Source organism: Miscanthus floridulus, chromosome 19 (genome assembly GCF_019320115.1).
Source record: "Miscanthus floridulus cultivar M001 chromosome 19, ASM1932011v1, whole genome shotgun sequence".
Classification (NCBI taxonomy): domain Eukaryota; kingdom Viridiplantae; phylum Streptophyta; class Magnoliopsida; order Poales; family Poaceae; genus Miscanthus; species Miscanthus floridulus.
This window is the reverse complement of record NC_089598.1, coordinates 85098070-85118470: the sequence shown is the minus strand read 5'-3', so window position 1 is coordinate 85118470 and position 20401 is coordinate 85098070. Positions and strand designations below refer to the sequence as shown.

The following is a 20401-nucleotide window of genomic DNA, read 5'->3' as shown; positions in this document are numbered from 1 at the left end:
ATTTAAGAGACCATAGTATGATTTCTTAATGACCAGGTCTTAAACCCTGCCAGCGAGTTCTACAATGACATGAACGAAACATGGAAGCCAAACCAGATGGAGTGAATTTGTTATCCCAAGGATATGATAGAATATACAATGCAAGCTTTATTTGTAATATATATATATACATATTATATGTACATAAAATAACGTACAATATATGTATATGCATGTAATATATACGTTAGTTTCATACTTTAGTTTGTACAAAATGTTCGAACATTATAAGCGTGTAGAATACGTATATTATTAGCAGCGTAGAATGCATATTCAAAAACCTATTCAAAAACCAAAATGAATCATCAATTGAAAATAGAAACAAAAAAAAAAGAAAAAAAAGAAAACCTTTAGTCCCGGTTGGTAATACCAACCGGGACTAAAGGGCCGGCCCACGTGGCTAGGCCGGGAGGCCTCTTTAGCCCCGATTAGTATTACCAACCGGGACTAAAGGTACCTTTAGTCCCGGGCGAAAAACCGGGACTAAAGGAGGGGCCCTTTAGTCCTAGATTCATGCTCCCGATTGGGAAACTGGGACTGAAGGGGTTTCCCAACCAGGAGTAAAGCTTGTTTCTGTACTAGTGGATAATGCTAGCTTTTTATCTGTAGGAAGGATCACCGGGGTACTTATTTGCCAACTTATTAGTCTTCCTTAGCTGATTATGTTAGGCAAAATTTGCTAAGGGCACTGAGAAAGTGATGTCGTGGACAATCTGATTTATGACAAATTTGCTAAAAAACACTGCATCCATTAAAATATTCATTTAAGGCTTAGAAGAAGAGAGAAAATTTCAAAATGATATTTGATGCCCCTTTAACGGCTTCCTTCATTCATGAGCCCAACATGTCGTCGGTGCTCGCATACTATCATTGGTCACCTGGTGCTTGTGCATCGCCTCCGGCCACCTTTGCCCACTAGCAGAGACCTCAACAGTTGGGTCGAGCTTCTCTCCACCTTTGCCCTACCTACTCCTATCTGCCTTCCCAAATCAAATCAAATCAAATCAAATCTTCCATTTGCAACATGGGTCACGAGGGTCCCTATGCTATGTCTTTAAGAATCTTCACTCACTCGCAAGGACTGTCGACGATGCCACTGAGGCTAACATGCCTTCATCTGATGACCCCTCAATGTACATCTGAGGGTGCACAATAGCAGGGCATGTTCCCTTGAGGGCAAAGTTTACTTTCTCCATCATGCACACGCTTCATGTTGCGCTACTCGGTGCCAACACACTGTGGGGAAACTTCTTTGAGGGACGCGTGCTCCACCACCTCCACCATTTCACCATTGACATCCATGGTTGTCAGGTCCGCGCCATACCCTTGGCCCTTCCATTCACTCATGTGGCATGATGACACTGATCTATTGTTTCTACTACAGGAGGGTAGCCTAGGGTTGGAGGCTCTACCATGCAATACATCAATGGGGAGCTCAAGGTTCTCAATGCATGTGCAAGCCTAGTGTACGGGTGAATCTCCGGTGAGGGAGGACAAAGAAAGGGCCTGGAAAATGTGGTTTCTTCTAGCAAATCTGTCATAAACCATAGTGTCTAGCATCCAATTAGATTTCCCGGTGGCTAACGGTAATACGACATCACTTTTAGTGCTTGTAGCAAATTTTCCCATTATGTTTTTATTGATTACAATGAAAGGAGACAAACAATGCATCACACCCCCCTTTTCTCTCTTTAGGCCATGCCCTCACCCCATCCCTGTGCATCCTCCTCTCTCCTACTAGTTAGGTGTATCATAGAGAAGACGATGAGAGAAAAGACCATGGAGAAGAAGGGGAGGGAGGACGAAGAAAGGGAGGGAGGATGAAGAAAGGGCCAGGAAAATGTGGTTTCTTCTAGCAAATCTATCACGAACCATAGTGTCTAGCATCCAATTAGATTTTACGATGGCTAACGATAATACGACATCACTTTTAATGCTTGTAGCAAAATTTTCCCATTATGTTTTTATTGATTACAATGAAAGGCGACAAACAATGCATCACACCCCCCTTTTCTCTCTTTAAATGTAAATTTTAATACCTAGAATCTGGTTTTATTTCTCATGGCCCATGGGGTTGTGGTGTGGTGGGCTAAATACCATCTTATTAGTTTAAAATATACTAACTACATCCTAAAACTTGAAATCTTAGCAGCCAAAATGAAAGCCCTAGTTCCACCGCCATTCAGCACCTGGGTCGGCATGGTAGAATAGCTAATTGATGTTTCTCTAGAGTGTGTGTTGTTTCCAAAACTGAATGCTACCACCTGCTCTCTAAAACCTACCATTAGTACGGTGTTCCCCATGATTCCTTCAATTTTCTTCTGATACTCATTTCTAAAAGTTGGAATCTGTCCAGAGGAGCCTGCAAATCTTGACAACTGGTTGATCTTGAAAATGTTACCCTACAAAGGATCTTTATATGTTCCAACATTATTACCAAGATCAGAAAACTTAACGGTGCAACAACTTTCCAAGAGTTGCTAGGTCCTGCAATTTCGTGAACTTCGCTGGCAACCTTGTTAAATTGGCCAGCAGAACATGACTAACGCTGAACCGAAGGCTAGTTCACCAAGTTAGGAGACTGTAATGGTAATTGAGCAGAAGGACCTAACATCTCACCATCTGATATGTCTTTGAAAGGAATACCTCTGCTTGACCCCAAAATCTTGCCACACAATATGCTCACATAGGAGTTGCAGGAATGAGACAAAAAAAGGACATGTTCGAGGTCAATGGTTGATTGTCATTTGAGATATTTGCAAATGAACTCCCAGAAATAACAGTAGAGAATGGTTTGCTTGCATTCAACACCACACCATTTGAACTATTTGCAAAGGAGCTACTAGAAGGACCAGAAGGACTATAAGGGAAGCACTGGCTTGCACCTGGCGGGAAGATTGGATATTTGGGACTCAGAAGATTGACTCCTTGATTATGTTGCCACTCAGGTGGATGACAAATGGTCAATCTATGTCTATGAATGTTGATGCAATGGCAAATCTACAAAAGGCCAATGTTTCGAGTCCTAAGTATCCAAGTCTCTCACACCTGGCAGCCCACCACTCGATACAGGTGCATAGGACTTTGAAAGCATCTAGGCCCCTAGTTGGGTTTCGGTGATTAATGACAATACGAGATTACTGTGACTAACGTGTGTTTTGCAGATGCAATTAAGTTAGGTCATGGTAATGGCAATTGATTGGGCAATCATGGTTGTCATGCCCCTACGATGGAAATTGTTTCGGTTTTCAAAGGATGGATGACAAGGTTAAGAATGGACTAGTTCTAAGTGTCATTTGGAGTTGAAGAGACACTTAGAGTAGTTTAGGACTTTGTTTTTCCTTTGGCCGTACTATTAAGGGGGTATGGAAGGGTAGCTTGACCTAGGTGAGTCTAGTGGGTTAGGTGTGGTGCACACTTGTCAAATCTAGCACTAGGTAGCTCCTAAAAAGCCCTTAGATCAATTAGAGCAAACTTCATTCACATATGATTGCGAGTTGGATGTGAATGGAGGGTCAAATGCTGACCGGATGCTGGTTCCAGTGTGACCAGACGCTGGCGCAGAGTCTGATCAGTTCATTTGATCAAGGTGAAGTTGTTTGGATGCGACCGGATGCTGGGTACCAGAGTTTGGTCAACTCCAGTAAGGTTCCAGAGAGGGAGAATCCTGATCAGACGTGTTTAGTCAGTGCTGACCAGACGCTAAGCAGCAAAGTGACCGGACGCTGGGTGCTAGAGTCCGGTCAACATAAGTAAGGTTCCAGAGGGCAGTTTTCATGACCGGACACATCTAGTCAGTGCTGACTGGACGCTAGCCAGTGTTCGGTCACAACTTAAACTATACAGAGGCGGGTGAACTGACTGGAGCATCCGGTCACCTAGATCGGAGCGTTCGGTCACCACGTAGAGGCACATAACAGTTCATTTTGAATGAGGGGTTATAAATACTTCCTCTATTCACTCACGGGATCACTTTTGCTCATTCCAATGGCTGAGAAACACCCTTGAGAGTGCCAAGAAGAGCAAGGTCCTAGTGAGGTGATTGAGATTTGAGAATCCAAGAGAGAGGCCTCATTAGTGAAAGCAAGAGTAGCAAAGTGTGCATCCACCCTTCTCATTAGGCTTGTCGTGGTCAAGTGAGAGTTTGTGCTTGTTACTCTTGGTGATCGCCATCACCTAGACGGCTTGGTGGTGATTGGGAGCTTGGTGATCATCCGGCGGAGCTTGTGGATGACCCAACTCAAGTTGTGAGCGGTTGTGGGTGATTCACCGCGATGGAGTGTCGAAGAATCAACCCATAGAGAGCACTTGATCCTTGTGCAGATCAAGGGGGAGCTACACCCTTGCGCGAGTGCTCTAATGAGGACTAGTGGGGAGTGGTGACTCTCTGATACCTCGGCAAAACATCACCGTATTCCTCCTTCTCTCTTTACTTTAAGCATTTACTTTGAGCAATTCAATTCTTGTCTTTACATTCATAGAATTGACATGCTAGGGTAGGATTGAAACATAGGTTGCTAAACTTTTGTGCGTTAGAACAATAGAAACACTTTCTAGGCACAAGGGGTGAAGTGGGCTAACCATAGGGTTTAATTATTGCAAAGAATTTTAGAATTAGCCCAATTCACCCCCCTCTTGGGCATATTGATCCTTTCAATTGGTATCAGAGCTTCGTGCTCACGTATTTAGGCTTAACCGCCTAGAGAAAGATGTCTCACGGGGATGGACCTCCTCCTATCTTTGAGGGGGATAATTTTCCTTATCAGAAAATCTACATGGAGGCGTATTTAGAAGCTCTAGATGTTGGAATACTTAGAGCCGCCTCATAAGGATTCCCAAAACCTCTGGATCCCATGCACCTTCAAGGCAATGAAGTAAACTATGAGAAATAGAATGCAAAGGCTCGAAACACCATCTTATAGAGGCCTTTGCAAAGATGTGTTTAACCAGGTGAGGAACCACAAGGATGCCTATGCACTATGGTCGGACATTTGTGCGCTCCATGAGGGAACTAAGAGCGAGCATGAGGAATGCTATCATCTCGTAATGAAAAAGCTTAATTCTTTTGAGATACTTCCTAAAGAGAGTGCTAATAAAATGTACTCACGCTTGAATGTTCTTGTAGAGGAAGTCAATGGGCTCGGACTTATACAAATGCAACCATCTGATGTTGTAAGGAAGATCTTGAGTGTCCTCCCCATTGATAAATATGGGCATATTGTGACCATGCTTCATCAAGGAGATCTTTCCACCGCTACACCGACTCAAATCTTGGGAAAGATCAATGCTCATGAGATGTACATGCACATCATACCACAAGATGACTCATCCTCTACCAAGAAGAAAGACAAAGACTTAGCATTCAAGGCTAGCTAAGAGAAGGGCAAAGCAAGAATTGAGTATGAGAGCTCAAGTGATGATGAAGTTGATGATGCAAGTCTTGCTCTCATGGTGAGAAGAACTACCAAGATACTAAAGAAGCTCAACAAGAGTGGCATCAAGTTCGATGGCAAGAAAAAAAGTTCTTCACTAGCTCTAGAAGGAAGCCAATCTCAGAGATGGATTGCTACAATTGTGGAGAACTTGGTCATCTAGCACATCAATGCACAAAGCCCAAGAAAGACAAGTACAAGAATAAGAACAAGGGCAAGAAAGATGACTCAAGTGATGAAGATGAAAAGAAGAAAAACAAGCCATACAAGAAGAAAGATGGCAAGAAGAAGGACTTCCACAAGAAGAAGAAAAATGGGAAGGCATACATCATCGGTGATTGGCTCATGGACATTGATTCATCAAGTTGCTCATCCAATGATGATAGTGATAATGAGAATGTGGCCGCCATTGTGATTGACTCTTCATCATCTTCACCGACACCACCGCCATCATCCTCTACACACCTATGCCTTATGGCCAAGGGTGAACAGAAGGTACCAAATGATGATGATAGTAGTGGTAATGATCATGCTAACAGTGATGATAGTGATAGTGATAGTGATGATGATGAATATGAATCACCTTCATATGATGATCTTGTTAAATTGCTAAATCAATATACTATGATCATTAGAAAGACTAGAGCTAAGAGTGACAAGCTAGAAGCTAAGAATGATTCTCTTTTAGCTAAATGTGCCGCGACCGCGACTACAAGCACAAGAGTATTTCTATAAACTACAATTAACAGTCCAATTCACAAGCATATATACATCCATCATTAAATATATAAATTCCATACACATTGTTATCAACGTCCTAGAGCTAGCCTTTCAGTCTCACGAAGGTGTTGGTACTGAGGATTTGTACCTAACTCAGACTCTCGGTCATGGTAGGCGCCTCTGACGTGTACAATCTGGTCCAATATGAAGTTGCAAAGGTCGCCGACGAGCTCTAAGAGTTGGTCATCCTTGTATGGGTCTCTTTTCATTCCTTTCTCTTCTCTCCACTACAAGAGAACAAGTTTCGGTTTAGTATTTCATACCATTTACGAAGTTTTTATACTACGGTGAAGAGGTTCAAACTTACCCTTAAGGGGTGTCTCCTGTAGGCACCTGGTGTTACTCATTATAGAACATATATAGTATCCACAATGTACACTCCCAGGCTTCTGCTTGGGCACTGTGTGTTTTGCATATGAAAATGTTAAGTAATGCTTTTGACAGCCATGTAATGGAGTACTGAAGAAGTAAGTTACACTTACCGCACATAGTGTTTTTATAGCCAGCTTTTCCTTCCTTGCTGGATCATGCCTTCCATGATGATTAGTGACATAGAACCTAAATGCCCTGTTCGAATTATTTTAGCAAATACAACTTGTTAGTATCCAAAAGTGAACGTTACAAGTATGTATACAAACATATAAGCTAATGAGGATTGTCGATATGTATACGTCTTGAGAATCGATATGAAGTCTTTGTATGTCACCGTGTCCTTATCTAATGAATCAAAGACCCATGCCATGCTCCTCCCGACATCGACGGCTATACAAATCCTAGTGGTTGCTGCATGGATTTAATCATAGAACTAGATAAGCTCTTTTGCATCGAATAAAATATATCGAACAAAGCTTTAAGTATAGAGTTGAGCTTACTCGAAGTTGTATGGTAGCCATATAGTAGAGTGTTGTTGGAGATTTTTGAAAGCCAGGGCAATGTATGCCGCAACCTTAAGGGACTCTTCCCTTAGTTTCGCCGTACGGATGTGCTCTTTCTCCCGAAGAGTCTTTGCAGCAGCTAGCTCTTTGGCATCCAGTGTCCACCATTTAGGGTAATTGAAATTTGTTTGGGCTATAGCTTGAGGGTCCACATACCCAGGCTTTCACACTTGGCATTTGTTTGACAATGTGCACTTGCATTCTACAAATCACGGCGTGGGTTAGTTACAATAAAATTCAAAGATTACATTCATATCATATCGGAGGACAAGGACTTACAGGCACCACGTGCGAATTAGATTCATCTCCATTTCTCCCTAGGTGAAAGCATGTTTGCATGTCATTGAAGTCAAAGACAATTTTCCTGGCTGGGCTTTCCAAATGTGCCGGTGGGGAAGCATGCTTGTATGATATCTATGCTCGTTGGGAGAACACGCAAGTACCAATCATAGGAACCTTCTCATTCAAGTGGTAGGCGCTGGATGTCCCGGTTTGGTAGGAAGGGCTTGCCTCTTTCATATGTTTTCGGGCAATCCTTTGACCATTCGATGGCATCAACATTTGGATACTGCTTTGCAATTTGGTGGAGTTTGCTAGTGACGGCCTCCTCAGAACCCCGTGATGGGACTTTTTTAACTTGGTTCTCAGGCTTGAACTGGTCATGGGAATACCACTTGGACACCGATGAGACGTCTTTGATCGGAACATAAACTGGCCTTATGGTGATTGGATGCTTCTTTCGAAGTTCCCATTCAGGCACGTCCTCATCTTCTTGTGCTGTCAGCTTCTTCAGGAGGCACTCGTTGTTCATGTATCGGCTGTGCTTGTTGAGAAGACTGTGGTATCTCATGATGCACTTGCTCGGTACTGAGCTGGAGAAGGTTGTGGCATCTCATCAGGCACATGCTCGCTAGGAGGCGGGGAAGAATGTGGCATCTCAGGAATGTGGGGGGTCACGAGACGGTGAAAATATCTCCCCGACCTCAACAACTCGCTCCAAATTTGAGGAGAGGGGGAGGCGGCGAAGAAGCAGTCAATATAATGTCCCATTTGTGCCTAGAGGATGAACTGCCCCATAATGTCTCCGAGTAACACCAGCCCCTCGGGAGTTGCATAGGTCTATCCTCCACTGCATGAACTCGGGTTCACTGTATGCACCTCGACCCTAGTGTAGTCGGCGGTATCTTATTATTGTGGTGTAAGCCACTGAGAGGATGTGCCACACCCGTTGCCACCTCCATCACATGGTTCTGCGGCCGCTGAAAAACACAAGGTGCAACTAGTTGGTTCCCGTATGTCGAATCGACTGGGGTTGTGGCTGCAGTGGAACCTTGGCTGCTAGGAACTTTCCGGAGGGCTGCCAACTAATGCCACTTCTCCCGTGGCCGTCACTAATATCCGTGGCTCCATAGATAGTCCTTGCTCCTCCAGCGCCTTCGCAACTAGAGCCTTCACTTGGAGCTCAAGACTAGTCTCCGGTCTCGCCATGTTTCTTGTACATGTGCCTGTCCTCTTCGAATCCTTGCTTCCAGGTCATCCTGTTCCACTAGCCCCCTGGTGCGGGCCTGTGTGCTTCCTTATTTCCCAAGCCAAGGCTAAGCTCGTCCCTCTCTCTGAAGGATTGAATGAGCCCTTCTCCTTGTCTTCAGCATATTTCAGTATCCTTGATACCGCCTCTTGGTCTCCGGCTTATCAAACTTAAGATTACTGCCGGATGATTCTGTACTCCTCGCATATATCTAGTTCCTTGAGCGTACCTTCAAATTCGTCACATCGATATTCCCAGGCTGCGGCCTCTTCGTCCATCTTCCTAAACTGCTCTTCCTTGGCATAGTAGCCAGGGGCCTAGATGATGGTGGTGTTTGTTCCTCTTCGCCAGCTCGGTGTTATGGGCACTGAGCTCCAATGCCTCCGTGAAGTCTTCTGAGCCACGAGCTCCTCCCATTGACTAGGAGTTATTTTGCAACTCGTTAAGGGAGTTAACCCCTTTTGGATATACTTCGTGTTGAGCTCCGACCTCCAACGTCGGAATGACTCTCCCATCATCCTGATAGCATTTTTTTACCATTCGTGCTTACCCTCGAAATCTAAAATTGACCTTCAGCTGCCTATCCCATAGTGCATTCTTTGTGTTCTCTGGTACCTCTTTATAGTTAGGGATTGCTGGTTCAATTTATCTCTTACTAGGGCCCCGATCGTTACGGAATTTTCCTCTTAATTCCTTTGGCTCAAGGATCTCCCCTGCTGGCCCGACCTCCGTTATCACATAGCATGCCTTATCTGATATAGATTTCCTTTTCTATCCCTCATTTCCTCTTAGGCTTGGTAGTCGTGGTTGTGTCTTGAGTTTGTGGAGCAGAGGCATCGTGATCCGTCTCTATGGCTGTTGCCTCTGCTCTCCTTTCCTCTACTCTCTTGTCCAGCGAGATGTCATGGACGTCGACGTCATCTTTTCTGAGTTTTAGGAGGGACCTGTATATACGATAGGTCAAAGTGTTAGCAGAGGTAACACAGCCAAAGCTTTAGCAAAATTTACAAGCTAAGGCTTTTTCCCTACCTCCTCGTTCGGGTCAAAATCCTTGTCCAAATCTTCCTCCGTTGGCCTCCTTCTGGCTTCACGTGGGAAAGGATCCTCGGGACTTTCATATCCCTCTTCTGAGTCATCATCATCATCATCATCTCTTCTTCACCTTCAGCAGCCTCTCCTCTCTTCCTTCTGCTCTCCCTTCCTCCTGTCACACTGTCCTGAGTAAGCATCACTTCTAGATCCTTTTCTAACTCGTTATCGAACTGCTCCTGAGTTAGCTGGTCCTCTAGTGCTTGCTCCTCATTGGTTGGGTGCTCATCATGCTCGGGCATCGACTGCACTGTCTGGTGTCCATGACATTATTTCGTGCTTTGTTCTAATAGATGCAAGAAAGTGTGCTTTAGGTACGCGAGAAGGTATAAGAAATAAAAAAGGGCTATAAACCAAAGTAGTCCTATAAAACAATAATATATAAAAAAGAGTAGTAGCAGTGGTAGAGGCCTCAGAAACATGTCAATCATCATCTGATCTTGAACTTGGAGCATCAAGGCATCATAACAGAGAAGAGAGGAGAAGGTAATGTAGGGGCGGCTGCTAATGATGCCAAGTTCCTCACATTTGGAGTTAGTATGAGGGAGAAAGACTAGTTACAAATTTTACCCAGAGATTAAAAAGAAAAATCACAACTGTTCATGATGATCAATAATGAACAAGTGTGATTTCTCTTTTTAATCTGTGGCTGAAACTTGTAACTAGTTTTTCTCCCTCATACTAACTCCAAATGTGATGGTTTTTCCCTAAAATTTTCTAAAATCATGCTCTATCATTTTAGTCTAGTCATCTATCTTTGTCACTAATTTTGAACAATTCAAATTTTAAATTTCAGAAAATGACAGCTTCAAACCTGATTTCAAACACTAAATGATTTCAGCTGTAAAGGTGATGAATATAAAAGTTGTATAACTCATCAAAATCTCCTACTTTTATTTTGGTCATTTCTTCATTTCATAAAGTGTTAAGTGATTTCATAAAGTTTTAGTAGTAATAGAGTGGATGTTTAAATAGAGTCATCTGAATGTTGCAAAGGGTAGTCTCATACACATGCATAAATGTAGTCTCACACACATACAAAAATATGTAGTCTTACACACGTACATAAATATATAGTCTCACACGCATGCATAAATGAAGTCTTACAAACACACACTTACATAAACACTCCACGTTCAACAACTAGCTAGCCCCTTATAACGACTTTCCCCTTGACACCTTTTCGTTCCCATGGCAATATGTCTTTGGAGAGGTTCTTTTCCACAACACTGATCTTCTTAGGAAAGTCTGTGAATAGCGGCATCTCATCGTAGTTATTGTAAGCTTCAACATCGTCCACGCCATCAACTCCAATAATGTGCTGTTTTCCGGAGGCAACCACATGCTTTGTCTTCTTCTTCGGGGGAAGGTTACTTTGTGGGTCAGACATATAGAAAACTTGTGCGACACGTGAAGTGAGCACCCAAGGGTCATCTTGGTAGCCTAGATTCTCGAGGTCCATGACTCTCAATCTGATCTCGTTCAGTTGGTGTTGTTTGATCTAGCGGCATCGAAACAGGGCCACCGTTATATCCCTTCCGTAGTCAAGTTCCCATATCTCTTCAATGATGCCAAAGTATTGGATCTTTCACCCCCAATCCATCGAGAGCCTCTATTGGAATGCCGCTGTTTTGGTTCACATATTTACTATCCTTTGCATGGGTATAGTACGTCTACCCATTGATGTCATAAGCATTTCAAGATGTCACCTGTCTCGATGGCCCCTCTGCTAACCTACTGATGGTAATAGAGTTTGTGGTTTCTGCAGGCGATATGTTTTGGTTCTTCAACCATGTAGTTAGTCGTTGCTTGTGTTGTTTCATGACCCAATCATCCGAACAGCCATTCTCTCGGCCATAATGGTAGCCAAGTGTTTCATCAATGTACGGTTGCATCAGTTGTGTACTCTGTAAGATACTGTAATGCGCCTGACTCACCTCTTTGTAATCATGGTCGATGAAACACTTTTCTACCACTGGTGCCCTTCCCGGCTAGCCTACCCTTGTGATGAGAATCGGGTTTACCAATCCCTTTCTGTACTTTTAGGTACTCTTGACAGCACTCGATGACTTCTTCAGTACTGTAACTCTCTATCATAGAGCCCTCTGGGTATGCTTGATATGCACGTATTGACTTAGAACCGACATGAACCGCTCATAGGACCACATTTTCATGCAAGTAGTAAGGGCCTAGCTCCTGTATCTGATGAACCATGTGAATCATGAGATGTGGCATTATATAAAAAAAAGCAGGAGATAAACACATCTCCAGTTGGTTTTGTGTCTCCACCACAAATTCATGTAGGTCACTCAGCTCTTGCTTACCAATCATCTTCTGTGAGATCTTCGAAAAGAAGTAGCACATGCGGGAAGTAGCACATGCGGGTGATGACCATTTTCAAGAACTCTGGCTTTATAGCCCCTGTCGGTGTTTCGTACAAGCACCGACAAGTAAATTTATAGTAGTGCACGTTAGGCTCGAATGGTGCGCTAAAGGACACAAGATTTATACTGGTTCGGGCCGAATGTCCCTATGTCCAGTTTGTTGCTGCTCGTGTTATTAGCACCGTGAACAGTTCGTAGTAGGGGGGTACAAACGATCGAGAGAGGGACTGGTCCCAAGTCTCTGATGGAAGGGTTGAAAGGAGGCCAAGAGCTTGGTCGCAGCTTGACTGTGTGTGAGTGTCTTGTGTTGTTTCGTCAAAGATCGGGTCCCTTTGATGGAGGAAGCGCCTCCCCTTTTATAGATGAAGGGGCTATCTTTTACAAGGGTGAGGGCTTTAGGAAGCATACTCTACGTCTTGTGGTTCACGTCTCCCCGGCCTCGTCCTTCATTCTAATGAGTGCAAAGGAAGATAAGCACCTACAATACTATCGATGGCTCTATAGAATGTCAGGTTGGTTACAGAATGCTGCCCCGCGCAGGGTATGGGTTGCAGCATGGTGGTTTGACTTATGAGCCTCCCTATCCTTGCTCCGCATGCCTTCTGGTTCCTATGAGTCTTTGTCGGAGGGACGTGGGGTCGGGGTCCGGAGTAACGCCGTGGTCAAGGTCTTCTGACTTGGTGGACCTGAGGGGTTGGGAAGCGGGCGCCGCTCCCTTGGGTCCATAGCGTGGTGACGGAATATCCGTCATTTGTGGAGATAGCAAATCCTTTTCTGGAGCATAGTGGTTGTCATATATCTTCGTCGGGTTCCGTGTCCTAGGACTGAAGGCGGCGCCTACAACTCTACAGGGTGAGGAATACGCACCTGTAATACCTTTCAGGCTCTATGGCGCTCGGAAGGGTCTAAAGCACCTGTCCTGTCGTTCCCTGGTAGTACTTTTCCTGCCAGGGCGCAGGGTATGGTCCTTGGAGCCATGGTTGACCCAAACGTCTTGTCTTGCCCTGTACCCATCATCTTGAGGGAATGGGGAGAAGTTGTCAGGTAAGATGAAACCAGTATTAGATATCAAGCAGGGCGAGGCTCGTTCCTTGCCATCGGGCAAAACGGAGACCAATCCCTATCTCTTGGGCGAGACCGACCCTGCCCCTCTAGGGTCGGGCGAGGCGAAATCTATTCCTCAGCCCTCGGGCGAGACCAAACTCACCCAAAAGGCGTTGGGCGAGACGGAGACTAGCCCTGAGCCCTTGGGCGAGGCAGAGCTATCTTCAAGGCATCGGGCGAGGCGGAGTCTATCCCTCGGCCCTCGAGCGAGACCGAGCCCGCCCCAAAGGCGTCGGGTGAGATGGAGACTAGCCCTGAGCCCTCGGGCGAGGTAGAGCTATCTCAAAAGGCATCGGGCGAGGCGGAACCAAACTCCTGTCATTCGAACAAGGGACGTAATGGCGCCCTTATGCATCCAGAAGTTTTTAACGTTTAGTGGTTATTGGTTTCGCCTTCTAGGGTACCCCGGTATTAGGTCTCCGACAAGCCCTGATGCAATAGGTAGAAACACTGTCAGCATCACATGGCAATCGTGAGCCTTGCAGTGTGTTATTGACAAGTCCTTCATCGACACTAGCTTCTTAACATTTGCTGAAAACCCCATCGGGGCTTTGATCCCCCTCAGGAAAGTGCATATAGCTCTCTTCTCGTCTGGTGTTAGGTTGAAGCACGCCACGGGCAGAGTGTATTTTCCATTAGCCTCAGGTACCGGGTGAAGCTGTGGCATCACGTTTAGCTGCACCATGTCTTTTCGTGCTTTCAGACCATCCTTTGACTTGCCTATGTCCATCAAGGTAGCAATGAGACTCTCAAAGACATTCTTTTGCACGTGCATAGCATCAATAGCATGGGGGACTTCCAAGTCTGGCCAATAAGGCAGATACTGAAAGAAGATCGATTGTTTCTTGAAAGGTACGCCTTTGATAGGAGGTGTGCTTCTATCTCTGTTCGTCCCATCTGGATTCTTCTTTCCATAGATGACACGCATGTTTTCACCATTCTGTACATGTGTTCTCTGTTATGACGTCTCTCCAGAGGGGGTTCAATCTCCGGGGTGTTGTCATAAAATTTAAAGAACAATTTGCTGTGGTACTTGTGACTTATCTTTAAGAAGCGTCGGTTCCTTAGGTAAACTATCTTCTTGGATGCATCTAGGTACACCCATGTAGTACCATCCAAGCAAACCAAGCATCCTATCTTTCCTTTGATCTGTCCAGACAAAGCAAACATCGTGGGATAATCATTAGTAGTAACAAATATTATTGCTCTACATATGAAGTCCTCCTTTCGGAACGCATCATATATTTACTCCCCATGCCTCCATAGCCTCTCCATTTCTTGCATCAAAGGCTCGAGGAACACGTCTATATCAATGCCTAGTTGTTTAGGGCCAGAAATAAGAATAGTGAGGAGAAGGTACTTCCTCTTCTAACACAACCATGTTGGGATGTTGTACATGGTCAAGATGACTGGCCATGTGCTGTGGTCGCTCATTCTCTCATTGAAGAGATTCATTCTATTGGTGCTCAAGCCAAACCATACATTCCTTGGGTCATCGCTGAATTCTTTGTGCTTCTCGTCAAACCTTTGCCACTGACTACAATCAGCCAGGTGTGCAATCTTATCATCAACCACCTTGCGCTCATCATCCCACCATGTCATGAGTGCGACTTCTTTAGGGTTTAGGAAGATACGTCTCAAGCGGTTGGTCACTGATAGGTACCATATTACCGAGGTAGGAATTCTTCTCTGCTTTGCATCGTTGCCTAATGGAGTATCCTCTAGGGGCTAAGATTCTTGTACCACCTTTTTTGTACCCTTCTTATTCCTCTTTTTCCCCATGGAGGGTTTGTCCCCACCGTAAAGGTCATTGTTCTTGTACCGGCTGGCCCCACACCAAGGACATTTATCCAGTGACTTAAATGTTTTGCCACGAAAAAGTATGCAGTGGTTGGGGTATGCATGGATTTTTTCAACCCCCATTGTCAATGGACTTATGACCTTCTTTGCTTGGTATGTGTTGGCGGGAACTAAGTTTGGTTGTGGCAGCACCCATGACAGGAGATGCAATAGATCATTGAAACTACAGTCTGACCAGCCATACTTAGCCTTCAGGATGAGCAGCTCAAGCACAAAACATAGCAATGTCCAATGTGTCGGATAACCCTTTTCAACACCATACACAGTCTCCTTTGATGCTTTTGTCACCCTTTCCAAATCATCTTCATACCCGACACGTGCTCCACCATCATTATCGGCACCACCTTCGTCGTTACCATCCCAACCACCAGCATCACCACCTTGTTCATTGCCAAACTCGAAATCCATTCATGCATCAAGCTCTGCTGAATATTGGGACATGGATTCTATGGTTTTGTCATCGTATTCCTCATCCTCGTCGTTTACAATAACCGTTTCACCATGATAAATCCACACTGTGTAATCCTCAACAAATCCTCGCATAATCAAATGTGATATGATGATAGTTACATCTGTCCATGCCATACGATTTTTGCAATCTTTACAGAGGCAAATAATTGTATCCTTATTCTCTTTCAATGTCGTTGCATGCTTCTTTACGGCTTCAATAAAATTATCCACCTCTTCACAAAAACCTGCCTTGAACCTTAACGAACCATACATCCAAGAGTTTCTGTACTCCATCTTTTACAACAACAATAAAACAAACATTAAAGGACTACTTATTCAGATATATATAAAAAAATGAATCAAATTAATAATTACTTGAGAATAATTGTATATACTTCAGATATATATGAATATAAATCTAATATAATTACATGAAGCATACAAACACACCATGGTAGAGGAAAATTAATTAATGACCTATTTATCCATAAATAATTAAAATACATATTTATTGATTACAATAAATAATTTCAAAGACAACAATTAGCAATAATTATACTTTACCCAGTATCTTTCATACAAACCCTAGTCCAATTTCATCAAACATAAATTTACAAAAACGAAATTAATAAAAAAACCAAACCCTAGATCTAGATCCACATGCACATCAAACATCCATAAAACTATCTAATTGTTCACTAAAATAAAAAAACATGGACCAAATAAGGTACTGATCTTGTTCTCCTCCCTAATTTACCCTAGTACATTTAAAACTTAGCTCTAATTTGCTTCATAAGTAGCTCAAGCACCATAGAAGAGAGAGAAAAACAAAACTCTAATTACTCACTAACCAACCATTAAAACTTCAAAAAAAAGTATGGAATAGTATTTTCTTACCTTCTACAATCTCTCCACCGAAGAATTTAAGACCAAAACCTTTCTCCCTTAGTAGAGCAATTTCTAGGAGGTGCCCAAAGCCTCCCCACCTTTCTTTCACGGGTTGGAGTGAGTGACCCGAGGAGAAAGAAGTGCTGCAGCTGTTTTATATGTGGGTCATTTGTAGGGGCGGCTGGTGATTGAGCTGCCCATACAAATCCGAGCTATATATACGTGGGCATTTGTAGGGGCGGCTCAATCACCAGCCACCCCTACAATTAGAAATTCCAGGGACGGCTGGTGATTGAGCTGCCCCTACAAATCAGACCCTGTTTGTTGGGGCGGCTCGTATCACCAGCCGCCCCCTGCTGTTCCATTTGTAGGAGCGGCTGGTGTCTGGGCACCCGAGCACGCCACTGTAGGGGCGGCTCCATCACCAGCCGCCCCTACAAAAAATTCGACACGTTGCTAAAAATCGTTTTTTACGTAGTGGCTCGAGCTCGATCTATCCATGGACACGTCGCGTCACGCGGCGGCGGCGGCGGCGGCGGCGGCGGTGGCGGCGACGACGAAGACGATCAATGTGCGTGCGAGCTAGCTAGGCTCAGAGTCTCAGAAGGCAAACGTCGTCGTCGTCGTTCGCTGTCGCTGTCGACGTCGATAGATGATCCATCGCGTGCTTGGATTAATTTGGAACGCCAGGATTATTCCAGCTTTTGTTCGTGGGGCTGGGATCCATCGATCTTCTTTTTTCCTGCTACCTGCTCCTGGAACCCTTTCGATGACGCCAACATGCACGCACGCAGGTCGTGGTCCGGCACGTGGAGCCGCTGGCGGAGCAGCAGGCGGCGGGGGGCGCGCGACGTGGAGCAGGCGGCGCGGCGGGTGGAGGAGGCGCTGGACGCCGAGCTGGACGCGCTGCTGCGGTCGCTCTCCGAGGTCGTGGCATCGGACGCGCCGCCGCCGCCGGGGATGATGTACGGCGGCGGCCAGCTCTACCACCCGGCCGACGTGGCCGCCGGCTACATGGGGATGGGCCACATGCACGTCGCCCTCGCCATGGACAAGGTGGCCTCGCTCGGGACCATCCTCAGACAGGTATGGTCACCATGCATGCATGCATTTTCTGTCTGTGTCTGTCTCTTCCTTAGATTCATTTTAATTTTCGGCCAAGCTAGCCATGCACTGCTTGCATGCTCATCGCAAACGTACCGTGCAATTAATGCATGCAGGCGGACGAGCTGAGGATGCAGGCGTTGCACGCGCTCCGGCAGATCCTGACGGCGAGGCAGGCGGCGCGCTGCTTCATCGCCGCCGCCGACTACTTCTGCCGCCTCCGAACGCTCAGCACGCTCTGGACCACCAGCCGGACGGGTCAGCTGGCTAGAGGCCCGGCCGGGTAGGCATCTACGGCTACGGCATGGATGGAATACATACAGCCGGCTAGCTACTAGCTTAGCTATGACGTTAGTAACGTAGAAAGCGTTAAACTATACATCACATGCAAATGTATCGATGATATATATAGAAACAAAAAGGTATCATATAGAAGTGCTCCAGTGGTTCTCTTTTCAAAGTTGCAACAATTTCAAAGCAGATTAATTATTAGTGAGGTACATTAGATATATATACCGTATACTACTAGTATACATATGTGTTTGAACTTTGAAGGGAGAACCTTCTGAATGAAAACGATTGTTATATTCATACAATCATACTTGTAGACTTTGTTTACATCAGAAAGCTTCGGTGGCGATGGGATGGCATGACCCTATATGGCATGTCGTCGGACCAGAAAGATTCTCACCAACATCAAAATATGGCCAATAGCATGGAAATTACTTAAGTGCCCTATGTAAGAAGCTTTAGGATCACTAGTAGAGAAATGACTTTTGATCCACTTTGAAATTTGTCTTTAGTCCCGGTATTTTTCGCATCCGAGACTAGAGAAACCTTTAGTCCCGGTTCGTAGCTCTAACCGGGACTAAAGGTCCCTGTCCAACGGCTACTGCGGCAGGCTTTTGCTGCAGGGGACCTTTAGTCCAGGTTGGAGCTACCAACCGGGACTAAATGTTAACTTTTACTCCTAATTGGTCCCTCCAACCGGGAGTAAAAGTCTACTCCCGGCTGGAGGCTCCGTCCCAGACTAGAAATGGACCTTTAGTTCCGGTTTCTGTCTCCAATCGGGACTAAAGATCCCCTCCTATATACCCCTTCTTCCTCCCCGAGCCCGAGCCACTTCGAGCTCAGTGTTCTTACTTCATCGCCGGTCTCTCTTCTTCCTCATCGCCGGTAATCACAAGATTTCTTCGATTCCTCCATCGATTCTTCGGTTCTAAAGGTTACCAACTTTATACTCTCATATTTCATCAGTAGTATATCTCATTTTGTGGACTAGATATATATGGTTTTTTATGGTGGATTTTTTTATTTGTAAGCTATTTAAGCTCAAAATCACTTTAAAGTTTGCATATTTGGATGAAGGAAGGTTAAAGTAGTTATTCAAAACTAGTATTCAGCTTTCATTTCTAGCATGCATAGCACACTTCATGGTTTAGAGATATAGAGAATTTTAGAGTTTTTTAATTTTATTTGTTAATAAAATGAGAAATTTATATTATATTAAAAATAAGTATAGAGAGTAGATGACAACTGCTTTCGGGTCCTCGGCCTCTCATCGGGTTCCAAAGCGACTGAGGCCGGACCTCCCTCTCATTGCATGCGGCAAGTGTGAGGAGAAAATTGTGATGGAGTACCGAGTGAGAAAGGAGTGTCCCAACAAGGGCCGTATCTTCTATAAGTGTCCGGATCGCAATGTGAGTTATTTTATCGCATTTGATGATTATGGTTAATTTATACTTATTTTTATGATAATTATGATTAAAGTTCTAATTTTTTTGTTTTAATTTCAGTGGATGGCACTGGATGTTCAGGCTGGTACTAGGAGGAAGAGTATGTTGAACACGTGCAAAACTCTCTTGCACAGGCGGCTACGGCGGCTGATGAGGCAGTGATCCTGTGGAAATAGCCCATAGATGTTGAACAAATGCATGATCTGTCTGTTTTAGTTGGGATTGGTCGCGAAATCCTTATGCTGCTGAAGTGCATTTTAGCTTTAGTTTTTTTAGTGGTAGTTAGGATTGTCTACATTGTAGCGAGACTTTCATAAATTAATACCTTGTGTGGTGGCATGCATGTCGTATAATTAACTAATTATGTTCTAGGTTTTAATATGGTATGTATATCATGTAATGCAGATGAACCGGCATTGGATGTACAATGCTGATCGCCGCTCCCAAGAGTTCATTGAGGGCGTGCATTCTTTCTTACGTGTGGCCGAGGTAAACAAACGCAATGGTTTCATGTGCTGCCCATGTGCCATATGTAAGAATTTGAAGGAATATGCTAGCTCAAGGAGTCTTCATTCACACTTGTTGAAGTCGGGTTTTATGCCAAACTATATTTGTTGGACGAAGCACGGAGAAACCGGGGTTGTAATAGAAGAAGGTGAAGAAGAACAATGGGACGATGATAATATTATTACTGAATATGGTGCCTTCAATGATACTGCATTGGGGGAAGCTGAAGAAGAGGTAGGGGCAGAAGATGAGCCCGCTGATGATCTTGGTCAGGCCATTCGTGACGCACAAAGAGAATGCGAAAGTGAAAAGGAGAAGATCAAGTTCGAGCGCATGCTAGAGGATCACAAGAAATTGCTGTACCCAACTTATGATGCGGGGCAGAAAAAGTTGGGTACCGCACTAGAATTGCTGCAATGGAAGGCAAATAATGGTGTATCTGACAAGGGATTTGGGGAGTTACTGAAAATCCAAAAGAAGATGCTTCTGAAGGATAACGAATTGCCCGCCACTACGTACGAAGCAAAACAGGTAGTCTGCCCTTTGGGATTAGAAATCCAAAAGA

General features: G+C 44.6%; 1 protein-coding gene across 1 annotated transcript; it reads left to right on the top strand.

The window, feature by feature from the left end:
* The first annotated feature begins 17269 nt into the window (after positions 1-17269).
* LOC136526293 (transcription factor TGAL8-like) lies at positions 17270-18197 on the top strand. The gene is made up of 2 exons (XM_066519010.1): positions 17270-17575; positions 17710-18197. The coding sequence occupies exons 1-2, from the start codon at positions 17270-17272 to the stop codon at positions 17878-17880; spliced, it is 477 nt and encodes a 158-aa protein (XP_066375107.1). The 3' UTR covers positions 17881-18197.
* The last annotated feature ends 2204 nt before the right edge of the window (positions 18198-20401 follow it).

Bases quoted from the DNA above. Each gene is read 5' to 3' on its own strand.
- LOC136526293 (XM_066519010.1), top strand. From the start codon at position 17,270: ATGCACGCACGCAGGTCGTGGTCCGGCACGTGGAGCCGCTGGCGGAGC. The intron at 17,576-17,709 runs GTATGGTCACCA...TAATGCATGCAG, and splicing joins TCGGGACCATCCTCAGACAG to GCGGACGAGCTGAGGATGCA.